Source organism: Chiloscyllium punctatum, chromosome 11, assembly GCF_047496795.1.
Source record: "Chiloscyllium punctatum isolate Juve2018m chromosome 11, sChiPun1.3, whole genome shotgun sequence".
Taxonomy (NCBI): Eukaryota; Metazoa; Chordata; class Chondrichthyes; order Orectolobiformes; family Hemiscylliidae; genus Chiloscyllium; species Chiloscyllium punctatum.
Window position 1 is genome coordinate 100,383,823 of NC_092749.1, and position 25,279 is coordinate 100,409,101.

Consider the following 25,279-nt stretch of genomic DNA (forward strand, 5'->3'; position numbering starts at 1 on the left):
TTGGAACTTGTACATGTGCAGAATAAAGTTGAAATTCAGTATTTGCTGTCAATGATTCTATGCTACTTCACATGGTGCACCCAGATTACAAATGATGGAAATCAATTGTATTGACAAGAACATCCACTTGTACATTAGTTTCACTTTAAAACCCTTGAAAAACTACTTATAATTAAGTGAGGTTATGATTAGGTTTTAAACAATGTACTAACTTCATTTTACTTCTAAAAACCCTCACTGGTCCTGAAAAGCTATTTATGCTTTTACACAATGTCAGATTTCTTAACTAATGAGAAATTCCACATTTCAAAAATATTTTAAAATGATTAAGCTATCAAATCATTTATTCACTTTACTATCTGAAATTTTACCTTATTGGTTTGTTGTGTGTGGATATTTGAACAGATTTTGCTACTTAACTGCTTGCTGAGATCACTGCTGTGTACTCAAAGATATCCAATTAGTTTAGTGCCAGATTTACCTCTTGCTATGATGAGTCTCCATCCCTGTCAAAATCTGAACAAATTTCATTTGAAATAATTCAAAGGCCTATGATCTGTTTCAGAAGTTCATTCTTTGTTCAGAAAAATAAGTAACTTAGCTCTGTCTTTACATAACTTGAGATTGTTAAGACCAGGAGTGACAAACTACTTAGTTAAGGCTAACATTCTACAAAACAGTCAAAGTCAGAGATGTACAGCATGGAAACAGACCCTTTATTCCAACTCGTCCATGTCAACCAAATATCCTAAACTAATCTAGTCCCAGTTGCTAGTACTTTGCCCAAATCCCTCTGTACCCTTCCCATTCATATACTTATTCAGGTGCCTTTTAAATGGTGTAACTGTACCAGCCTCCACCATTTCCTCTGGCAGCTCATTCCATACACATACCACCCTCTGCGTGAAAAAGCTGCCCCTTACCTCCCTTTTATATCTTTCCCTTCTCACCCTAACCTCTGCCCACTAGTTCTAGACTCACCCACCCAAGGGAAAGACTTTGTCTATTTACCCTGTCCATGCCCCTCAAGACTTTATAAACCTCCATGAGGTCACCTTTCAGCCTCCGAGGCATCAGAGAGAACATCCCCAGCCTATTCAGCCTCTCCCTTTGGCTCAAATGCTCCAACCCTGGCAACATGCTTTTAAATCTTTTCTGAACCCTTTCAAGTTTCACAACATCCCTCTGAGAGGAGGAAGGCCAGAATTGCGCACAGTAGAGTCTCTTATCATAGAATAAAGAATAGTATAGCACAGGAACATTACCTGTTCAAACTAATTCCACTTGCCTGCACACAGTCCATATCCCTTTACTCCCTGCCTGTTCATGTGTCTAAATGCCTCGTGATGTTGCTGTAGTATCTGTATTTATCACCTCTGGCAGAGCACTCCAGGTACCGAGTGAAAAAGATCTCCTTTAAACTTTTCCTCTCACCTTAAGCTTATGCCCTCAATCATTTCCATCCTTGAAAAAAGACTATCACCCTCGCCATGACACTCAATTTTATATATGTCTCAGGTGGCTTTCAGCCTCTGATGCACTAGTGAAAAACAATCCAAGTTTGTCCAACCGCTTCTTATTGGTAATACACTCCAATCCAGGCAACATCTGATAAAACTCTGCACCCTTTAAGCCTCCACATTCTTCCTCTCATGTGACAACCAGAATTGCATACGATACACCAAATGAGGCTTAACTAAAGTTTGATGCAGCTGCAAAAAGACTTACCAACTTTTATACTCAGTGCCCTGACCTATGAAAGCAGGTGTGTTATATGCCTTCCTTACCATCTTATCCAATAGTGTTGCCACTTTTCGTGAGCTCTGGGCCTGCATCTCAATATCCCTCTGTGTGTCAAAGGGTCCTGCTGTTTACTGTGTACCTTCCTCTTTCATTTGACTTCCTAAAATACATACTTGACCTGATGAAACTCCATCTGCCATTTCTCCGCATAACTTTCCAATTGATCTTATCCTGCTGTATCCTTTGACAACCCTCCTCACTTTCACCAATTTTCATGTGTTCTGCAAAATTTACTAATTGGCTCCCCTACATTTTCATTGAAATCATTTATATATATTAGAAACAAAAGAGATTCCAGGACTGATCCTTGCAGAACACTTAACTTGTAAACCTCAATCCAATTGCCCCTATATGTTTCCATGAAGTGTCGCGACCTAGTGAGTTTTTCTTAGTAATTAATAATTATTTTTAAAATTGAGAATTAAACCATAGCCCTCCTTTACAACCTTGTCAGAGACTCATATTGCATGAATGTGGAGAGCTAAACAAACCTGAGACCTAATTAACATATACAAGATTAGCAAGAATACACTTAAGCATGACTTAAAAGGAATCATGACTATGCAAAATGTAAAGAGAAACTGATTTTACAGAGGTTGCAGGCATCAGCTGGAAAAGTAAAAGGGACATAGGAATCCTTAAATTTGTTAAAAGTTTGGTTAGAAAGCATAGAAATGTGGAGTAAAGAATGTTGCTGTGGACTTAATCATAATGGCAACAAATTACTCCTTTGATGTAACAGTCAATGAAGGTTTCCAAATAAGTGAAAACCTTGAAGTGTACTTATGGGACTGAAATTGAAGATAAATTCAATATACTCAATGATTACTTCCTTGATGTATTTATAAGGAAAAAAATACAAGTTCCATGCCCTTCATTATCAAGGACAATCCATGCAAATTTAATGACTTGACATCAATGAAATGAAGGTTCTGTGTAGGCTCAAATCAGATCTACCAGGATGAATGATGTTTACTTCTCGTTGCTAAAGGAGCAGATGACCAAATTTGTGAAGTGCTGTCATCATGAATACTGTGGAGGTCATAATGGATTTAAAGCAAGCTTTGCAGTACAGTTCAGTTTTATTCACTTTTCCCATGAGTTTACCAAAACAGATCTGAAGCAATTTCTCTTAACAGTCATAACAGTGGACCAGAAATGTTTGTCTTTTCTGTTAAATAGAATTCAGTAATAAATTTATCAACTTTTGTTTAAGCACTATATTCTAAAGCTTAAAGATCTCCTAATAGAGCCATGAACAATCAAAATCAGTTTAAAAAGTGCTTTTTTCAAAACAAGGCTATTTCAGCTTATTGATGTTTTAAAATGTAATTTTTGCGGTGTTATGTTTTCGCTGCTACTCTTTCTTCAATATAGATTATGATGATAATTAATAAATTTGGTGTAATTTGGTAGAAAGGATATGGAGGGCAGATACAGACTTGGTTGTTAAATGCCTGGTTGGGGTTGAATGGAAAAGGGACATACCAGTTCAGACTCAAATTAATAGAAGTAATTGCAGTATGCAGATTAGAGAGGCCCTAAAACAAATTAAATGCTAGCTAGAATTTGTTTCTGGAGGAATGCAATTAAAAAGCAGAAGCTATGTAAATTTTGAATTATACCTTGGTTAGAACACATTTGGAGAACAGAGAATAGTTTACATCTCGATGATATAGAAAGGATATCGATGCATTGGGGAAGATACAAAAAGTCATTAGAAGACATCAGTACCACAGGGAACTACTCATCAGAAAAGGCTGAACAGGCCGGGGCTCTTTTCTCCAGAAGAGAGGTGAACTGTCACAGATCTTTAAACTAATGAAAGGGTTTGATCAGGTAATATAGAGTCAATAAAGTGTGGAGTGGAATAAAGCACAGGAGGTCAAAAGCATCAGGAGCAGTGGAGTCAACATTTCAGGTCAGGATCTTGCATCAGGACTGGGGAGGGGAAAGGGAGCTGAGAAATAATTCTGAGTTGCTGAAAATCTCTGATACTACTTGACCTGCTGTGATTTTTCCAGCTCCACTTTTCATAGCGAGGACTGCAGATGCTGGAAATTCAGAATCTATCTCCAGGTGACATAGAAAAAATGTTTCCACATGCATGGGTCCAGAACTGAAGGTCATCAGATAATATAGTCACTGGTAAATCTTGTATAGAATTCAAGATAAACTTGATGATCCAAATAATGGTCAGTATATGGAACATGCTATCACTGTGTGTAGTTGAAGTAAATCAGCCAAGTCTATTTGCGTCAAGACAAGGCTTTGCCAAACAACAAACATCAACAAAAGAAAATCTAACCTTCTCTCCTTTGCATTCAATGGCATCACGTTGTTAAATCCCTCACTGTCAATATCCATTGGTTACCATTGACCAGAAACTTAACTGGACTAGCCATATATAGTGTGACATGCCATTTCAGCAGTGTGAGTCAAGAGAGTACAAGCCAGGGGCAGCCAAAAAGGTAGGTTTGAATATTAAATACTTAGCTTATGAATAAGCTGAGCCAAGGCTGAACAGGTGTGGAAGCAGACATGGGGACTGCTGGGTAAATGAACTAATATTTGGGCAGTGGCTAAACCTGAAACACAATACACGTGTAGTGTCTCCCACCCTTCCTCCTCTAGCCAAAAAGACTGAGTGGAGGGGTAGTAAAATACAGTTATTTTTCACTCTTTTGGCAATTTAGAGCGGGGGGGGGGGGGGAGGGGGTATAGAAGCTAGGGATGTTGCATGCTCCTCTTGCAGATTGTGGGATGTAAGGGTCACCAGTAGTGTCCCTGCTGACTTCACCTGTGAGAAGTGCACCTAACTCCAGCTCCTCACAGACCACATTAGGTAACTGGAGCTGGAGCAGGATGAGATTCGGATCATTCAGGAATCTGGGGGGATGATATAGAGTCATAGAGATGTACAGCATGGAAACAGATCCTTCACTCCAACCCGTCCATGCCAACCAGATGTCCCAACCCAATCTAGTCCCACCTGCCAGCACCCGGCCCATATCCCTCCAAACCTTTCCTATTCATATACCCATCCAAATGCCTCTTAAATGTTGCAATTGTACCAGCCTCCACCACTTCCTCTGGCAGCTCATTCCATACACATACCACTCTCTGCGTGAAAAAAATGTAAGAGTCATAGAGTCATAGAGATGTACAGCATGGAAACAGACCCTTCGGTCCAATCCATCCATGCCAACCAGGTATCCCAACCCAATCTAGTCCCACCTGCCAGCACTTGGCCCATATCCCTCCAAACCATTCCTATTCATATACCCATCCAAATGCCCTTTAAATGATGTAGATAGGAAATTTTAACTATATGCTTACACGTTTCGAGCCAACTTTTACTTGCACTCTAATTTTCCCCCCATTTTTAAAATCATTTAATAGCTTCTGACCTTCCTGCTATCTTAGCAAGTTTATAAGCCTGTTCTTTAATTATGATATAATCTTTAACAATTTAATTAATTACAGGCCTCTCTTTGGATTTTTAAAAAAATTGTTGGAATGTATCTATTCTGTATATTCTGAAATATCCCTTAAATGAGTGTCACTCCATCTCCACCAATCTATTCCTTAACTTAATTTGCTAGATTATTTTAGCTAGCTCTGTTTTCACACCCTCACAAATCCCCTTATTTAAAAGTTTAAAATGCTAGTCTTGGGTTGAGTGAGACAAAGGCTCAGCTAGCGTGACTTGAATCATGTAAGAACTTGCAGTAAATGATAAGGTGTTGGAGGCAAGAGTAGTGGGTTTACGAGGTGAAAAAGCATTCATTGTGTAAACCCAGTTAACAAGGTTAAGAACATCCATTGTATAATGCCAGATGGCTTAATCTTTACTGCTAATGCTCGCTGATTGTAACAGTCACCTAATCAATATAGATGTTGCCTTATTCGGAAGTTGCTCCCTGTAAGTCACTATGTAATTCCTTAAGAATCTGCTCTTCAAGGGAAGACCGAGAACTCATGTCTCGGTGCACATGGGCAATCATCCTCTCTCTCTCTCTCCATGGCCTGGAATAAAGATGAAGGAGGTAAAGCCATTTTGTGCCTCCGAGTGCTTGCTTCAACTGATACGGGGATAAGGAAACAGGACAACACTAACTTGTTGTATAATGCAAACTGTAATATAAGCGCTGTTGTGATAGAGTGATATTATGCGAGGAATGCCTGCAATGGAAATGTGCCTTAATATGTCTGAGCAGGCAAAATACAGTTTGAGTATAGCCTGCTTAGTAGTTGGCTCCAAAGCTCCAATAAAGTGTTCCAAAAACATTCTATCAAATGATCTATGCTATCTTTGGTTATTTGATTTTTCCAGTCTAAATGTAGATTAAAATTCACCATTATAATTGCCATATATTTTTAACAAGTTCCCATTATTTCTTCCTTTGGTTACTATTACTAGATCTATACACCACTTCCACAAGTGACTTCTTGTCTCTACCCAAGCTGCTCATAGATCTTGATTTCCTGAATATAGGTCATCCCTCCCTACTCTGATAATACTACCATTAAATAAAGTTAAAAATCACACAACACCAGGTTACAGTCCAACAGGTTTATTTGGAAGTACAAGCTTTCGGATTGCTGCTCCTTCGTCAGATAGCAAGTGGAGCAGGATCAAAGGACACAGAATTTATAGCAAAAGATCAAAGTGTCATACAACTGATGCAATGTGTTGACCAAACCTAGATTGCCGTTAAGTCTTTCATCACTTAGAATGGGTTGCAAGTTTTGATTTGTTAAAATGTAAATCCCAGAATTTCTTCCAAGTCACATTCCCGAAACAATTTAAGGTTTTATTAAAAAAAGGTGACATTGCAGCTCAGATAATGCATTAAAGGTGTGAGTTTGGAATCTGTCTGTGTTCCAACCTTGAGTCAGATGGGTTCTATTTGCAAAGTAAGAATTGATAAAATGTCACATGGACTGACTGCCTACAGATTGTGTGCTTTTTGAACAAAGTAGAATCTACCTGCAAATGCAAAAAACCTGTTGGACTCTAACCTGGTATTGTCTGGTTTTTAAACTCTGTCCACCACCAGCACCTCCACATCATATCATTAAAATAAGGGAGGCAGCCTTCTACCTTTTCCGATCTTCCTATTCCTCTGAAATGTTACGTACCCTTTAATAGTCAAGTATCAAACTATGTCATCCTACAATCATGTCTCAGATCATATTTATTTGTGCTGGCACTATCAATTCATCTGTTTTGTTTCAAATGCTGCATGCATTCAGATACAGAGTTTGTCCTTCTATTTTTAAAACTCTAGCTTTATCTGTCAAGTTACTCTGAGATTTGTACTCTCTGCTTCTTCCTGTCAGTTTATCAATTCTCATGTAAATACTATTTAGTTTAAAACCATCTCTATTTCCCTAGCTATGCAGTTAGCTAGAATACTGGTCCCAGTACAGTTCAGGTACAAACCATCCCAATTGTACAGCCCTCACTTTCCCAGTATTGGATATATAACCTCCATGAACCAGAACCCATTTCTACCACAATAAGTTTTTATACTGCAAATTCATTTCTATAATTTTAGATATTTTCTAAACAACCTGTTCAGTGATGTTATTACACACATCTGGAGCACGTGGAACTTGAACCAAGGCATCATGGTCATTTATTTAATTTTATTTACCCAACATCAACTTGATTTAGGTAATAATCCAGACATTACCACTTTTGAAGTTCTTAGTTTGAAGTCTAGCTACGGACCATGTAGAACCTTACCTCTTACCTTTTGCATCAATATGGACCACAAATGTAAAAGTTGTCCCGTAGGTCTCTTTCATATCTTTCCCCCTCACCTTAAACCGATGCCCTCTCGTTCTGGACTCCCCGACCCCAGGGAAAAGACTTGGTCTATTTACCCGATGCATGCCCCTCATAATTTTGTAAACCTCTATAAGGTCTCCCCTCAGCCTCTGACACTCCAGGGAAAACAGCCCCAGCCTGTTCAGCCTCTCTCTACAGCTCAAATTCTCCAACCCTGGCAACATCCTTGTAAGTCTTTTCTGAACCCTTTCAAGTTTCACAAAATCTTTCCAATAGGAAGGAGACCAGAATTGCACGCAATATTCCAACAGTGGCATAATCGATGTCCTGTACAGCCGCAACATGACCTCCCAACTCCTCTACTCAATACTCTGACCAATAAAGGAAAGCATACCAAACGTCTTCTTCACTATCCTATCTACCTGTGACTCCGCTTTCAAGGAGCTATGAACCTGCACTCCAAGGTCTTTTTGTTCAGCAACACTCCCTAGGACCTTACCATTAAGTTTATAAGTCCTGCTAGGATTTGCTTTCCCAAAACTAGGATTTGCATTCCCTCGCATTTATCTGAATTAAACTCTATCTGCCATTTCTCAGCCCATTGGCCCATCTGGTCCAGATCCTGTTGTAATCTGAGGTAACCCTCTTTGCTGTCCACTACACCTCCAATTTTGGTGTCATCTGCAAACTTACTAAATGTACCTCTTATGCTCGCATCCAAATCATTTATGTACATGACAAAAAGTAGAGGGCCCAACACCGATCCTTGTGGCACTCCACTGGTCACAGGCCTCCAGTCTGAAAAACAACCCTCCACCACCACCCTCTGTCTTCTCCCTTTGAGCCAGTTCTGTATCCAAATGGCTAGTTCTCCCTTTATTCCATGAGATCTAACCTTGCTAATCAGTCTCTCATGGGGAACCTTGTCAAACGCCTTACTGAAGTCCATAAAGATCACATCCATGCTCTGCCCTCATCAATCTTCTTTGTTACTTCTTCAAAAAACTCAATCAAATTTGTGAGACATGATTTCCCACGCACAAAGCTATGTTGACTCTCCCGAATCAGTCCTTGCCTTTCCAAATATATATACATCCTGTCCCTCAGGATTCCCTTGCAACAACTTGCCCACCACCGAGGTCAGGCTCACCGGTCTATAGTTCCCTGGCTTGTCTTTACCGCCCTTCTTAAACAATGGCACCACATTTACCAACCTCCAGTCTTCCGGCACCTCACCTGTGACTCTCGATGATACAAAGATCTCAGCAAGAGGCCCAGCAATCACTTCTTTAGCTTCCCACAGAATTCTCGGGTACACCTGATCAGGTCCTGGGGATTTATCCACTTTTAACCATTTCAAGACATCCAGCACTTCCTCCTCTGTAATGTGGACATTTTGCAAGATGTCACCATCTATTTCCCTACAGTCAATATCTTCCATATCCTTTTCCACTGCAAAATATTCATTTTGTGTCTCCCCCATTTTCTGTGGCTCCACACAAAAGCTGGCTTGCTAAGCCCTATTCTCTACCAAGTTACCCTTTTGTCCCTAATATATTTGTAAAAACCCTCTGGATTCTCCTTACTTCTATTTGCCAAAGCTATCTCATGTCCCTGTTTTGCCCTCCTGATTTCCCTCTTTAGTATACTCCTACTTTCTTTATACTCTTCTAAGGATTCACTCGATCTATCTTGTCTATACCTGACATATGGTTCCTTCTTTTTCTTAACCAAACCCTCAATTTCTTTAGTCATCCAGCATTCCCTATACCTACCAGCCTTCCCTTTCACCCTGACAGGAATATACTTCCTCTGGATTCTTGTTATCTCATTTCTGAAGGCCTCCCATTTTCCAGCCGTCCCTTTACCTGCAAACATTTGCCTCCAATCAACTTTCGAAAGTTCTTGCCTAATACCGTCAAAATTGGCCTTTCTCCAATTTGGAACTGTAACTTTTAGATCTGGTCTATCCATTTCCATCACTATTTTAAAACGAATAGAATTCTGGTCGCTGGCCCCAAAGTGCTCCCCCACTGACACCACAGTCACCTGTCCTGCCTTATTTCCCAAGAGTAGGTCTAGTTTTGCAACTTCTCTGGTAGGTACATCCACACACTGAATTAGAAAATTGTCTTGTACACACTTAAGAAATTCCTCTCCATTTAAACCTTTAACACTATGGTCATCCCAGTCTATGTTTGGAAAATTAAAATCCCCTACCATAGCTACCCTATTATTCCTAGAGATAGCTGAGATTTCCTTGCAAGTTTGTTTCTCAATTTCCCTCTGACTATTGGGTGGTCTATAATACAATCCCATTAAGGTGATCATCCCTTTCTTATTTCTCAGTTCCACCCAAATAACTTCCCACAATGTATTTCTGGGAATATCTTCCCTCAGCACAGCTGTAATGCTATCCCTTATCAAAAATGCCACTTCCCCTCCTCTCTTGCCTCCCTTTCTATCTTTCCTGTAGCATTTGTATCCTGGAACATTAAGCTGCCAGTCCTGCCCATCCCTGAGCCATGTTTCCGTAATTATTATGATATCCCAGTCCCATGTTCCTAACCATGCCCTGAGTTCATCTGCCTTCCCTGTTAGGCCCCTTGCATTGAAATAAATGCAGTTTAATTTATTAGTCCTACCTTGTCCCTGCCTGCCCTGACTGTTTGACTCACTTCTGTTCTCAGCTGTACCCGTCTCAGATCAATCTCTTTCCTCACCATCTCCCTAGGTCCCACGCCCCCACCTTACTAGTTTAAATCCTCTCAAGCAGTTCTAGCAAATTTCCCTGCCAGTATATTAGTCCCCTTCCAATTTAGGTGCAATCCGTACTTCTTGTACAGGTGACTTCTACCCCAAAAGAGATTCCAATGATCCAAAAATGTGAATCCTTCTCCCATACACCAGCTCCTCAGCCATGCATTCATCTGCTCTATCCTCCTATTCCTGCCCTCACTAGCTTGTAGCACTGGGAGTAATCCAGATATTACTACCCTTGAGGACCTCCTTTTTAAATTTCTGCCTAACTCTCTGCAATCTCCCTTCAGAATCTCAACCTTTTCCCTTCCTATATTGTTGGTTACAATGTGAACAATGACCTCTTGCTGGCCCCTCTCCCCCGTGAGAACATTCTGCACCCTCTCTGAGACATCCTTGATCCTGGCACCAGGGAAACAACACACCATTCTACTTTTTCTCTGCTGGCCACAGAAACATCTGTCTGTACCTCGGACTACAGAATCCCCTAACACAATTGATCTCTTGGAAGCCAACGTACCCCTCGTTGCATTATAGCATGTCTCAATACCAGAAACTTGGCTGTTCGTGCTACATTCCCCTGAGAATCCATCACCCCGTACATTTTCCAAAACAGCATACCTGTTGAAAAGGGTATATCCACAAAAGACTCCTGCCCTAGGTGCCGACCTCTCTCACCCTTCCTGGAGTTAACCCATCTATGTGACTCTATCTGAGACTTTACCCCCTTCCTATAACTGCCATCCATCACATACTGTTGCTGTTGCAAATTCCTCATCGCTTCTGTCCGTCTCTCCAACCGATCCACTCAATCTGATAAGATTCGCATCCAACAGCATTTATGGCAGATATAATCCGCAGTAGCCCTTAAACTCTCTTTAAACTACCACATCTGACAAGAAGTACATATCACTGCAAAGGCCATTTTTGCTCCTTCACAATCTACAGACCCAGAAAATAACACCATCTTATTCTTCTACAAACACTGCCCCAGGTTAAATTAATAGCTATGGCTTATATTTTAAGTTTAATCAAGAGACTTATCTCCAAAAACGTATAATCAAGAAAGAATCCACTATACTCACTACAGCAGCCTTTCTCTTGGACAGACTTAAAACAACAATTAACTTATCTGATTCTGTGCTGTGAACTTCGCCCAACAGTTCCTCCAAGATTAGTTGTGAATTTCACTGTTTGTTAATTTTCCCAGATGCACTCCGATGTTCAGCGATACACAAATTCAAACGGCGAAGGTGGTAACTATGCAGGTTTTTTCTCTCTCTCTCTCTCTCCTGCACTGTCCTCACTATGTGCTTCCTTTGTCTGCTCTTCTCCCTTTTAAAACTGCTGTTGTTTTGACTTTTGTTTTTCCAAAGTTCCAAAACAATGCAACAGCATATAAAACAGTAATTGCTGCTCCTGGAATTCGAGGAAATCACCTCCAGCACCTAAAATACCTCAAAAAAAGGAACAGCTCTTACAGCCAGAAATTTTTCCTGTCCTCCATCTTGGATTACCCAGAATTCTTGGAAGGGGCGCCGTTCCACCTGAGTTCCAAGATAACGGTAGCTGGGTGACAGTCAGAAGGGGGAAAGGGAATAATCAGCCAGTGCAGGGATCCCAATGGCCATTCCCCTCAATAATAAGTCTTCTGCTTTGGTTTCAGCAGAGGAGACAACCTACTGGGGAAAGCCACAGCGGCCAGGTCTCTGGCACTGAGCCTGGCTCTGTAGCTCAGAAGAGAAGGGGGAGAATAGGAGCGTGATATTGATAGGAGATTCAATGGTTAGGGGAACAGACAGGGGATTCAGTCGTCATGAACGAGACTCCTAGATGGCATGTTGCCTTCAGGTATCAGGGTCAGGGATGTCTCGGATTGAATCTACAGGATTCTTAAGGGGAGGATGAGCAGTCAGCAGTCGTGCTACACATCGATACCGATGACATAGCTAGGAAAAGGGATGAGGACCTGAAAAGTGAATAAATGGAGTTAGGTTGGAAGCTAAAAGGCAGGACAAGCAGAACATAATTTCAGAATTGCTACTGGTGCCAGGGGCTAGTGAGGCTAAGAACAGAGAGTAAGTGCAGCTGAACACGTGGCTGCAGAGTTGGTATAGGAGGGAGAGCTTCAGATAAGTGGATCATTGGGCTATCTTCTGGGGAATGTGGGACATGTACAATGAGGGCGGGTACCAATATCCTGGGGAAGAGGTTTTCTAGAGCTCTTCCAGTGAGTTTAAACTAGTTTACCAGGGGAATGGGAACCAGAGCTACAGATTAGAGGATGGTGTAGCTGGTTAACAGGCAGATACAGCGTGCAGAGTCAGTAAGGAAGGTTAAGACAGTTGATAGGGCAAAGTTGCAGTGTGATGGGTTGAAGAGAGTCTATTTTGATGCAAGAAGTGTCAGGAGTCATGAACTTAGAGCATGGATCAGTACTTGCTGCTATGACGTTGTGACCAATACAGAGACTTGGATATCACAGGGCAGGAATGGTTGTTGGATGTGCTGGGGTTCAGATGGTTTCAATAGGGAGGGAGGTAAAAGAGGTGGGGAAGTGGCATTGCTAATCAGGGATAGTATAACAGCTGCAGAAAGAGATGTCATTGAGGAGGGATTGTCAACTGAGTCAGTATGGGTGGAAGTCAGAAACAGGAAAGGAGCAGTCACTTTATTGGGAGATTTCTATCGACCCCTGAAAGCAACAGAGACAGAGGAGCAGGTTGGGAGGCAGATTATGGAAAGGTGCAGAAGTAACAGGGTTGTCGTCATAGTGACTTCAACTTCCCTAATGTTGATTGGAACCTTCCTATTGCAAATAGATTGGATGGAGCAAATTTTGTCAGCTGAGTCTAGGAAGGAATGGGCTCAGTAGTTAGCATTGCTGCCTCACAGCACCGGAGATCCGAGTTCAATTCCAGCCTCGGGTGACTCTTTGTGAAGTTTGCACATTCTCCCAGTGTCTGTGTGGGTTTCCTCCAGGTACTCCGGTTTCCTTCCACAATCCAAAGATGTGCAGGTTAGGTGAATTGGCCATGCTAAATTGCCCGTAGTGTTCAGGGATGTGTAGGTTAAGTTCATTAGTCAGGGGTAAATAAAGGATAGGGGTTACAAGGTAACCAGGAAGGAAGTGAAGAATGGACTTAGGAGAGCTAGAAGGGGGGCATAACAAAGCCTTGGTGGGTAGGATTAAGGAAAGGCTTTTGCCCGAAACATCAATTTTCCTGCTTCTTGGATGCTACCTGACCTGCTGTGCTTTTCTAGCACCACACTCTCGACTCTAATTTCTAGCATCTGCAGTCCTCATTTTCGCCTAGGATTAAGAAAAAACCCAAGGCATTCTACACTTATGGGAGGAACAAGAGGATGGCCGGAGTGAAGGTAGAGCCGATCAGGGATTGTGAAGGGAACTTGTACCTGGAGTCGGAGGAGGTAGGGGAGATCCTTAATAAATAGTTTGCTTTAGTATTCTCTACTGAGAGGGACCTTGTCATTCGTGAGGACAGCGTGAAACAGGCTGATATGGTCAAACAAGTTGGTGTTAAGAAGGAGGATCTGCTACCTCTTTGAGGAAATTTTGAAAAACATGAGGATAGATAAGTCCCCCCAGATCAGACGGGATATACCCAAGGTTACTATGGGATACGAGGGAAGAGATTGCTGTGCCTTTAGCAATGATCTTTGCGTCCTCACTGTCCACTGGAGTAGTACCAGGTGATTGGAGGGTAGCTAATGTTATTCCCTTGTTCAGAAAAGGAATAGGGATAATCCTGGGAATTACAGGCCAGTCAATCTTACATCGATGGTGGGCAAATTATTGGAGAGGATTCTGCGAGACAGGCTTTATGATTATTTGGAAAAGCATAGTTTAATTAGAGATAGTCAGCATGGCTTTGTAAGGGCAAGTCATATCTCACAAGCTTTATTGAATTCTTTGAGGATGTGACAAAACACATTGATGAAGGTAGAACAATGAATGTGGTGTATATGGAGTGTAGCAAGGCATTTGATAAGGTTCCCCGTGGAAGGTTCATTCAGAAAGAAAGGAGGCATGAAATACAGGGAAATTTGCCTGTTTGCATACAGAATTGGCTGGCCCATAGAAAACAGAGAGGGTGGTAGTAGATGGAAAGTATCCAGCCTGCAGATTGGTGACCAGTGATGTTTCTCAGCGATCTGTTCTGGGACATCTATTCTGGTTTTTATAAATGACTTGGATGAGGAAGTGGAAGTGTGAGTTAGTAGGTTTACCGATGACACAAAGGTTGGTGGAGTTGTGGATATTGTGGAGAACTGTTGTAAATTGCAATGGAACATTGACAGGATGCATAGCTGGGCTGTGAAGTGGAGGATGGAGTTCAAACTGGAAAAGTGTGAAGTGAATGCAGATTACATGGTTAAAGGCAGGATTCTTGGCAGTGTGGAGCAAAGAGGAATCTTGGGGTCCATATCCAAAGATCCATCAAAGTTGCCACCCATGTTGAAGAAGTCCTTATGCCTAGAATGTTGATTCTCCTGCTTCTCAGATGCTGCGTGACCTGCTGTGCATTTCTAGCACCACACTTTTCAACCCATGTTGATAATGTTGTTAAGGTGTATGGTGTGTTGGCTTTCATTAGCAGGGGGATTGAGTTAAAGAGCTGCAAGGTTATGCTGCAGCTCTATAAAGCCCTGGTTGGACCACACTTGGAATATTGTGTTCTGGTCACCTCATTATAGGAAGGATGTTGAAGCCTTAGAGAGGATGCAGAGGAGATTTACCAGGATGCTGCCTGGACTGGAGGGAATGTATTCTGAAGAAAGATTGAGGGAGCTAGGTCTCTGCATTGGAGCCAAGAAGGATGAGAGTTGACTTGATAGAGGTGTTCATGATGAGAGGCTTAGAGTAAATAACCAGATACTTTTTCCAAGGGTGAAAATGGCTGTCATGAGGGGGCGTAATTTTAAGGTGATTGGAGGAAGGTTTAGGAGATATGACAGAGATAGGTTCTTTGCACAAAGACTGGTGGGTGTGTGGAATGTACTGCCAGCAGCGGTAGATACATTGGGGACATTTAAACAACTCTTGGGTAGATCTTAAAATGAAGGGTAAGTAAGTTAGTTTGATTTTTGAGTGGCACACCGAAGAGGGCTGATATGCCTGTATTGTGCTGTACTGTTCTATGTTACAAATTTTAAGAATACATCAGAAACTGGAAATTCTGCAATAAGTAACTCACTTCCTGACTCAAAAGCCTTTCCTCCACATACAAAGCCCATCAGGGCTATGATAGAAGGTTCTCCATTTGCCTGGATGATTGTAGCTCCTACAACATTCAAATAGATTAATACTGCCATCCAGGACAAAGCATCCCACCTGATTGATACTCACCAACTGCTTTAAGCATTCACTTTCTCAAAGACAAGTTATCATCAACAAACATCAATGCAGAATCCATCAACGATCAGCAGCTTCAAAACTCATGACAACTATCACTTAGAAGGGCAAGGGCAGTAAATGCATGGGGATAACCTGCCTACAAGTTCCCCTCAAACATCACGTACCACTGACTTGAAACTGTATCACTGTTACTTCATTGTTACTGTCAAAATCCTGGATCTCCTTCCCTGACAGCACTGGATTTCCCTATACCAGGTGGATTGCATTCAAAAATGTAGCTCACGATCATCATGTCAGATGCAAGTAGGTATGGGCAACAAATGTTAGCCTTGCTAACAATGCTCATCCCATGAAGTAATCATTTTTAAAAATTGTACTTAAGGGTATTTAAGGGAGTCTAGATAGGAATATGAAGGATTTGGTGATAGGGTTAAATGAAGTAGGTTACAAATTTTTTATATCTAAAAGTGCTGTGACATGCAACTGAATTTTTCCTCATCACCACAATATTATTTTGTTCATCTATTAACCAGTACATTACAAGTTTATATGATCAGTATATATATTAAGAATAAGTCATTTGGCCTTAAGCACGCTCTGCCATTCAATTAGATTGTGGCTAATCCAATAGTGTTCTCATTTCCTGTCTCCCACACCCTCACAACCAACATCCACTGCCCCCTCCAAAACAACCTATGACTTCCAAATCAAAAATCTACTGGTGAATTAATATTCAACAGCTTTGTCTCCAACACTGAGGTGGGTAAGAGAATTCCAAATGCCCAGACAGCACCCTCTGAAGAAAAATAAAAAAAAATCTCATGTATGGAGGAGGAGAGTAGGAGGGCACTCATGTACACAATAAGTGTTAGCATAGACCAGTTGGTCTGAGTGAACTATTTTTATGCTGTACATTTGATGTAACTCAAAATGTGTTCTGTTAGCTTTTAAAAGTGGATTACAAATAGTAATTCATTTTCAGATTCAGAAGCCAAAAATGTGCAAACTTTGACATTATCTCAAATTCTTGCTTGATTTCGGTACTTTGTAGTTCCAAAAATGTTTATGTAATCTCAACAAATGTTAGCAATTCATTGTTTGACAAATATTTCAAACTGTAAAGGAAAATAGTGCAAGGTTTGCTATATTTAAAATTATTACAACATTAGGTTGTTTTCCACAAAGACCCTGTTTTGTATAAATTCTGTACTTTAACAGAAGTAACAGCTGTCTTGAAAATGCTAACTGTACTATAGTTAGTTACATGTAAGTAGTCAAATAAAGACCCATACTAGATGTTCTGATTGACTGAATAAGCATTGGTTACCAACTTCTAAAGCAAACTTTAAATTGTCTTTTTGTGTTCAGGTCTCAGGATTTTTTGCCCTACATTTTTAATCTTTATCCGGTAAGTGAATTTTAAATACTTTTTAAATACTTTTCTGAATCAGTATTTTTTTTTCTTATTCATTCATGGCAGGTGAATGTAGCTGGCTGGGTCAGCATTTATTGCACATGCTTGCGGTTTTCCGAAACACTTATGCTACATCATAATCCATCTTGTATGCAGATTTTGTACTGACCTGTCCAAGCTACAAGAATTGCATGGTTTTTGTCCTGCTCTCATAACACACTCACTGCCTATCTTAAAAGCAAAATACGAAGATAACCTTCATCCTGAAAGTGAATTGATATCACATCAAACAGTCTATAAATAATTGAGTTAAAGCTGATACAGTATCAAATCCATTCAGATCTGTTTGGGCCTTTGGGAAAGAAAACCCTTGCTTGGCCCAAATGGAATAGAGTAGATTTAAAAGCAAATTTTTTCTTCCCAAAGGGCCTGAACTCAGCATGTCTGCAGGTCCACTTTCAAAAGGATATTCAGCTTTTGGATGTGTGGATAAAGGATACATGACCCTGTAATAGAATATTTTTTTTTCTGTCCATGATGGCTTCAATTTTAATCTTTGAGATAGGTTACAGAAATTGGGAAAATACCTGACATTTCTTACCCTCCTCAGTAGAAAGTGCATGCAAAGATATGATCATCATTGCCAGTCAGTCGCAGCACTAAGTCAGGTCAGCTGACCTGGGAAGCAGGGTTGGCAGGTGTCAAGGCAGACCATTCCAAAGGCCTGTTTTGATATTATGAGTTATTCCAGTTACAATGAAACATTAAGGCCCTGAAGCCTTTCTGTTCCACATTCCTGTTCATGTCCCAAACAGACCTCAAGCCCCATTCCTGCCACCTCATACTTCTGTATCAGGTTATAACCCTCCAATCACCTCTGACCCCTCATTTTCCCTATGCCAAGCAATGGCATTTCCATTCACTGTACACTGTATAGAACCAATAAGCCCACAGTGACATGAGAGTCTGTAAAATACCTGCAAGATTGTCAATTATTCATTCCTTTTCAGCACGTTAAAATAAAAACATCATTTTATTCCAGGTCAATAAAAGTATCAATCCATCCATAGAGTTTACTGCATCACTAATAAAGAATGTAAACTCCTGATATCTCTGAACCTTGATAAATTAACATTGGCATTTGACAGCAGAGGTTAGAATGCCAGAACAGTCAAGCAATTTTTGCCCTTGGTTCAGGCGTTTCTACAAAATAATGGATTTCTGGGCTCTTGATCAAGCCTCATTATATTTTAAAGGTAGGTCAGAGAACAGGGTTAAAATAAACTAGGACAGCAGGTGCAGATGCTGCTGTAAACCCCAAATCACCTCTGAAAAATCAATCATGGAGCTGACCAATTAGAAAAGGCTTGAACCCTGCATACATGGTCCAGATGAATTCTGGGAAACCTGTTCCTCTAATCAGAAAATTCCCAAACCTTATCAGGGTCTGAGTGACATGGGCAATGGTGAGATTTATGGCAGAATCAGATAATCAGTATAATGTGGCTCGATGTTGGGAGTATCTCAGCTTTGACTGGCAGAATGGCAAATTTCTCACTAGGCAGCAATTTCCAATTAAGGGGGATTATTACTTGATAAATGTAATGTCAGCAGTCCAATACCTCATTAATATGCAGGTTCCTTTCAATCTAAATGCATTAAACAAGCTAGACATCAAGAAATCAGAATGGCTACCTGGCAAATTCAACTTGCCACTTGCCACTTACTCCAAGGATCTACGTGTTGAACACAGCAGCAATATCTGAGGGCATGCTGTATGAAGCCTGGCCAACACACCCCATGTCCACATACATTGGTATCTGATATGTGCCAGCATCCAAGAACATTCATGTCACTTACAGTGTGCATCAACACCAATGCTGCACCTCAGGGCGCAATGACAACTATCATTGTAATGCTACAGCAAGAACACTGTGCTCAGAGACACACGCCTGGCTTATGGACTGGACAGGGCTGGACCTCTGGGCTCTTCACTCATTGTTAGTAGTGCTTACTCATTGAGCTTATCTGGATGCTGACACCAGTCCTGCCTTGCATCACCTTACCTTTTTGCATTTTGCCACTCATACAGGGACACTTAAGTTCACACTGCTGCTATATTGCTGTACGATTCAGCACAGGAAGCTTGTCATGGTTGTCAGCAGGCCTCAGTCAGGTCAAAAGGGATAAGCTTCTGAAATAACTACACAGAGGCAGGTATCCCATCACCAAGGCCCTGGCTCTGGCCCTGGCTATGGGTATCCCGCAGCTCAGAGTCAGTCACCTGAACTAAGGAGAGCTTCATCTTATGGTTATATATTTTTTTCTTTTTTTTGTTACAGATGTTGTGCTTATTTTTCCCCAGCACCCATGTCGTATGTTTGCAGGTGTCAGACACAGTGAAAAACAACAAGTGTTTTATTTATTTATATTCCACCACCAGGAAGAAAGGAAAATCTTCTGGTTATATACTTTTTTATTTTTTTCTTGCGGTAGAGCTTATTTTTTCCCCAGCACCTATGTTATGTGTGTGCAGGTGTGAGACACAGTGAGAGACACAAGGTGCACAAATCTTTATTCAGTTTCCACCACCAGTAAGAGAGGAAACACCCAAGTGGCCAGTGAAAGCAGTGCCCTTGACATCAAAGGGCAATGCTGTGTGATCAAACAGTGAAGGGGAGGGCAGGGATTAAATCAAAATCTTTTGTTTTTTTTAGCATTTCAGCGATGGAGAGAGTGGCTGGATAAGCTCAGGGTGTTTTCTTTGGAAGAGGGGGATTGAGGGGGAACCTGATAGAGGGGCAGAAGATGATGAGGGGCATGGATGGGGGAGGGGGGTAGAATAATGAAATAACCCCACAGAGGTTGGTATCCAGTCACCAAGCCCCCCCCCCCCCCCCCCCCCACTTTATATACACGGGGAGAGTCCCTGGCACTGAACCAGCTCCCTCAGAGTGAACAGACCCTCTGAGACTCCTGTTTTTTTTTGCGGTAGTGCTTATTTTTTTCCCCAGGACCATGTGTGTGTGTGCAGGTGTGAGACAGAGTGAAAGACACAAGGTGCATGAATCTTTATTCAGTTTCCACCACCAGGAAGAAAAGAAACACCAGAGTGGCCTGTGACAAGCAGTGCCCTTGACATCAAAGGGCAATGCTGTGTGAGCAGACAGTGAAGGGGAGGGCAGGGATTAAATCAAAATCTTATGGTTATAGATATTTTTTTTCTTTTTTTTCTTTTTCTATTACCCCCACACTACCTCCTAACTGCGGTACTGCTTATTTTTTTCCCCAGCACCCGTGCTGTGTGTGTGCAGGTGTGAGACAGAGTGAAAGACACAAGGTGCACGAATCTTTATTCAAATTTCCACCACCAGGAAGAAAAGAAACACTCGAGTGGCCAGTGACAAGCAGTGCCCTTACCATCAAAGGGAAATGCTGTGTGAGCAGACAGTGAAGGGGAGGGCAGGGATTAAATCAAAATCTTCTGGTTATATATATTTTTCTTTTTTTTCTTCTTTTCCAGTGACAAACAGTGCCCTTACACTCCTTTTTTTTCCTTTTCTTTCTTCTTTTTTTCTTTTTTTCCCCTCCTTTTAACCCCCACACTACCGCCTAACTGCGGTAGTGCTTATTTTTTTCCCCCAGCACCCATGGTGTGTGTGTGCAGGTGTGAGACAGAGTGAGAGACACAAAGTGCATGAATCTTTATTCAATTTCCACCACCAGGAAAAAAGGAAACACTCGAGTAGCCAGTGACAAGCAGTGCCCTTACATTCTTTTTTTCTTTTGTTTTATAGAGTTGGAGGGGGAAATAATGCACTCCAATCTCCTGTTTATTTATTTATTTTTTCTTTTTTTTTAACCTGCACACTACCGCCTAACTGCGGTAGTGTTTATTTTTTCCCCTGCACCCATGGTGTGTGTGTGTGTGTGTGTGTGTGTGTAGGTGTGAGACCAGCGAGAGACACAAGGTGTACAGATCTTAGTTCAATTTCCACCACCAGGAAGACAGGAAAAACACCCAAGTGGCCAGTGACAAGCACTGCCCTTCAAACCACAGGGCAATGCTGTGTGAGCAGACAGTGAAAGGGAGGGCAGGGATTAAATCAAAATCTTATGGTTATATTTTTTTTTTCTTTTTTTTTTCCAAGGACACCCGGGCTCTAACGTAACACTTCTGTTTATTTTTTTTAATATTCTTTTTTTTTCTTTTTTTTTCTTCTTTTTTTTCTTCTTTTATTTTTCTTTTTTTTTAGACATAAAGTGCACGAATCTTTATTCAATTTCCACCACCAGGAAGACAGGAAAAACACCCAAGTGGCCAGTGACAAGCACTGCCCTTCAAACCACAGGGCAATGCTGTGTGAGCAGACAGTGAAAGGGAGGGCAGGGATTAAATCAAAATCTTATGGTTATATTTTTTTTTCTTTTTTTTTCCCAAGGACACCCGGGCTCTAACGTAACACTTCTGTTTATTTATTTTTTTTATATTTTTTTTTTCTTTTTTTTTTCTTCTTTTTTTTCTTCTTTTATTTTTCTTTTTTTTTAGACATAAAGTGCACGAATCTTTATTCAATTTCCACCACCAGGAAGACAGGAAAAACACCCAAGTGGCCAGTGACAAGCACTGCCCTTCAAACCACAGGGCAATGCTGTGTGAGCAGACAGTGAAAGGGAGGGCAGGGATTAAATCAAAATCTTATGGTTATATTTTTTTTTTTTTTCTTTTTTTCTTTTATCTCCTATTTATTTTTTTCTTTTTTTTTTCTTTTGAAACACTCAAGTGGCCAGTCACAACTCCAGGGTGTTGGTGGACACCGCGTGCTCCTTCTCCAAGGACACCCGGGCCGACACTCTTGTTCTTTTTTTTTTTTTTTTTTTTTTTTTTTTTTTTTTTTTTTTTTCGAGTGGCCAGTGACAAGCACTGCCCAGAGACCCTAGTTTATTTTCTTTTTTTTTCACACTACCGCCTAACTGCGGTAGTGCTTATTTTTTCCCCAGCACCCATGGCGTGTGTGTGCAGGTGTGAGACACAGTGAAGGAAGACCCTAGTTTTTTTTTTTTTTTTCACACAAGTGGCCAGTCACAACTCCAGGGTGTCAGTGGACACCCGCGTGCTCCTTCTCCAAGGACACCCGGGCCAATCTTATGGTTATATTAGTCAGCCAGGGCTTTCCTAATTGGCCCAGGTTAACAACCTCAATCAATATCCACACAGACAATGAGGTGAACCTGATTCCAATCATTACAGCTTCGATCAGGGAATCCCAACACTGTAAGTCAAGGACAGCCTCTAACAACAGTCCAGAGGATTGGAAGCCATCATAGAATCCCCACAATATGGAAACAGGCCATTTGGCTCAACAAGTCCACACCGACCGTCTAAAGAGTAATCCACCCAGATCCATTCCCCCACCCTATATTTACCCCTGACTAATGCACCTAACCTACACATCCCTGAACACTATGCACAATTTAACATGGCCAATTCACCTAACTTGCACATCTTTGGATTGTGGGAGGAAACCAGAGCACCCAGACGAAACCCAAGGAGACACGGGGAGAATGTGCAACTTCCATGCAGACAATCACCCAAGATGGGAATCAAACCCAGCTCCCTGGCACTGTGAGGCATCAGTGCTAACCACTGAGCCACTTTGCTACCATCAGTCAACCACTCAAGACCAAAAGTTAGGATGCACTCCACAATAGTGGTGAGGAATCAAATGTCAGCAGGTCATCATCAGTCTTGACTCTTTCTGCCCTTCTGGAATGACAAGAGGCAGAGTTTGGGGGAAATTAAGGTATTACTTTCCATGCAGGTGTGGAGGCATCTCAGGGATTGATTATGGTGTGTAGAGTGCATGCAGGGTTAGTGATGTCAGGAGTTGGAATGGACATGAGTGAGTGACAAGGTTGCACATTGTTGACTAATTAGTAAAGGTAGAACACATGGGATTCAGGGTGAGCTTGCCAAGTGGATACAAAGTTGGCTTTATGGTGGGTGGTGGTGGAAGGATGTTTTTCCAACATGGAGGCCTGTGACTAGCAGTGTTCCACAGGGATCGGTACTGGGTCCACTTTCGTTTGTAATTTATATAAATGGTTTGGATGAGAATATAGGAGGCATGGATAGTAATTTTTCAGATGACTTCAAAATTTAGTGGACGGTAAAGAAAGTTATCTAAAATTACAAAGATATCTTGATGAATTGGGTTAATGGGCTGAGGAGTGGCAGATGTGAAGAATTGCATTTTGGTAATACAAAAAAAGATAGGACTTATACAATTAATGGTAGAGCCCTGGGTAGTTTTGTAAAATAGAGAGACCCAGGGGTTCTGGTACACAATTTTTTGAAATTTGCATCACACGTAGACAGGGTGTTTAAGAAGGCATTTAGCACGCTTGCCTTCTTTGCTTAGACCTTTAAGTATGGAGTTGGATCATCATGTTGAGCTTGTACAGGACATTAGTGAGGCCTCTTCTAGAGCACTGTGTACAGTTCTGGTTGCCCTGTTATAGGAAGGATATTAGTAAATTAGAGCAGGTAGAGTCATAGAGATATACAGCATGGAAACAGACCTTTCAGTCCAACCCGTCCATGCTGACCAGATATCCCAACCCAATCTAGTCCCATCCGCCAGCACCCAGCCCATATCCCTCCAAACCCTTCCTATTCATACACCCATCCAAATGCCTCTTAGATGTTGTTACTGGGAATGGAGGGTTTGTAATATAAAAATAGACTAGAAAGGCTGGGACTTTTTTCACTGGAGAGTAAGATGTTGAGGGTTGACCTTATTGAGGTTTAAAAAATCATGAGTGGCACAGATAAGGTCAAAGACAAGGATCTTTTCCCTAGACTGGGGGAGTTCAAAAGTGGGGGCCATATTTTTAAGGTGAGAGGAGAAAGCTATAAAAATGATATGAGGGTAATGTTTTTACACAGTGTAGTTCATGTGTGGAATAAACTGCCAGAGAAAGTGATGGGTGCAGGTACAGATACAACATTTAAAAGACATTTGGATAAGTTTGTGAATAGGAAAGGTTTGGAGAGATATAGGCTAAGCACAGGCAGTTTAGTTTGGGCACATGGTTGACGTGGACTGGTTGGACCAAAGCATCTCTCTCCATGCTCTATGACTCTGTGACTCTATGAGTGAGCAAAGATGTTGCAGGCATTAGTGAGAGCGATAGAGCAGGAGTGGGAGGTTGGTACAGTAGCAGAGACAGAGTGAGTGTCAAGTACCAGAGAGAAATTGTTGACACTTTCAGTGGAGTGGAGTGGAGAAGGTTTTCCCATAGTGCTGGGAATTAGATCATTACCTTCTTCCGACAGTGTTGAATTGAATTGAATTGAATTAGGTTTATTGGCACATGTACTCACATGAGTGCAGTGAAACATTTACAGGTCACCACTTATGGCACCATCTTCGGTACGAAGGTACCTAGGTACAGCATCTTAGGTACAAAACAGATGCAAAAGGAAAACAAAGTTTAAAAAGTTGAACATTACAGTTCTTATTAAAAAAAAGGAAGAGCAAAGAAACAGTTAACAGTTCAACACCACAATCCAAATGCACTTGGCCATGCTGGCTTGCACTCCTCACAAGGGCGCGATTTTCCTCACTTCAGGCTCGACCTTGTGCCCGCTGCTGCCCCGGACTGCCTGCTGTTACTGCCTTGCAGTCTATTCCTGTTACCGCTGCAGCCTCAAGCTGGCTGCTCCCACTCTCGACTCTGTCCTCCCCGGGCTTCCTGCTCCTGCTCTCGCCACTGAGCACAACGGGCTGCCTGCTTCCACACTGCCCCTAGAGTCCTGCTATGGTCGTGCTTCAGGCCCCCAGCCACTTCCACACTCTAGACCTCGAAGAAGTCACAATGCTGCTGACCACCAGAGTTCTTTCTGGGCACACCAGCCTGGTGGCTGACTGACAAAGCCCCCAGCTGCTGCTGTCACCGCCACTGCCTCCATGACGGAGCTCCCTCCAGAAGGTAAGTTGAGAAAAGAAAATCAAAAAACCTATGGAAGGAAAAGAGCGAGAATCGAAGAAAGAAAGGCAGTCGGAGTCCAATTTAGGAGCCATCCTTCACCGCCATTTTGAAGTGTTGGGCATTCCTC

General features: G+C 41.6%; 1 protein-coding gene across 1 annotated transcript in view; it reads left to right on the forward strand.

The window, feature by feature from the left end:
• Window positions 1-25,279, forward strand: part of cfap61 (cilia and flagella associated protein 61) — a 250,290-nt gene that overhangs the window by 61,273 nt on the left and 163,738 nt on the right. The window contains exon 11 of the mRNA XM_072581649.1: window positions 17,112-17,151. Coding sequence (XP_072437750.1) covers window positions 17,112-17,151 — 40 coding nt within the window. The remainder of the gene's footprint in view (window positions 1-17,111; window positions 17,152-25,279) is intronic.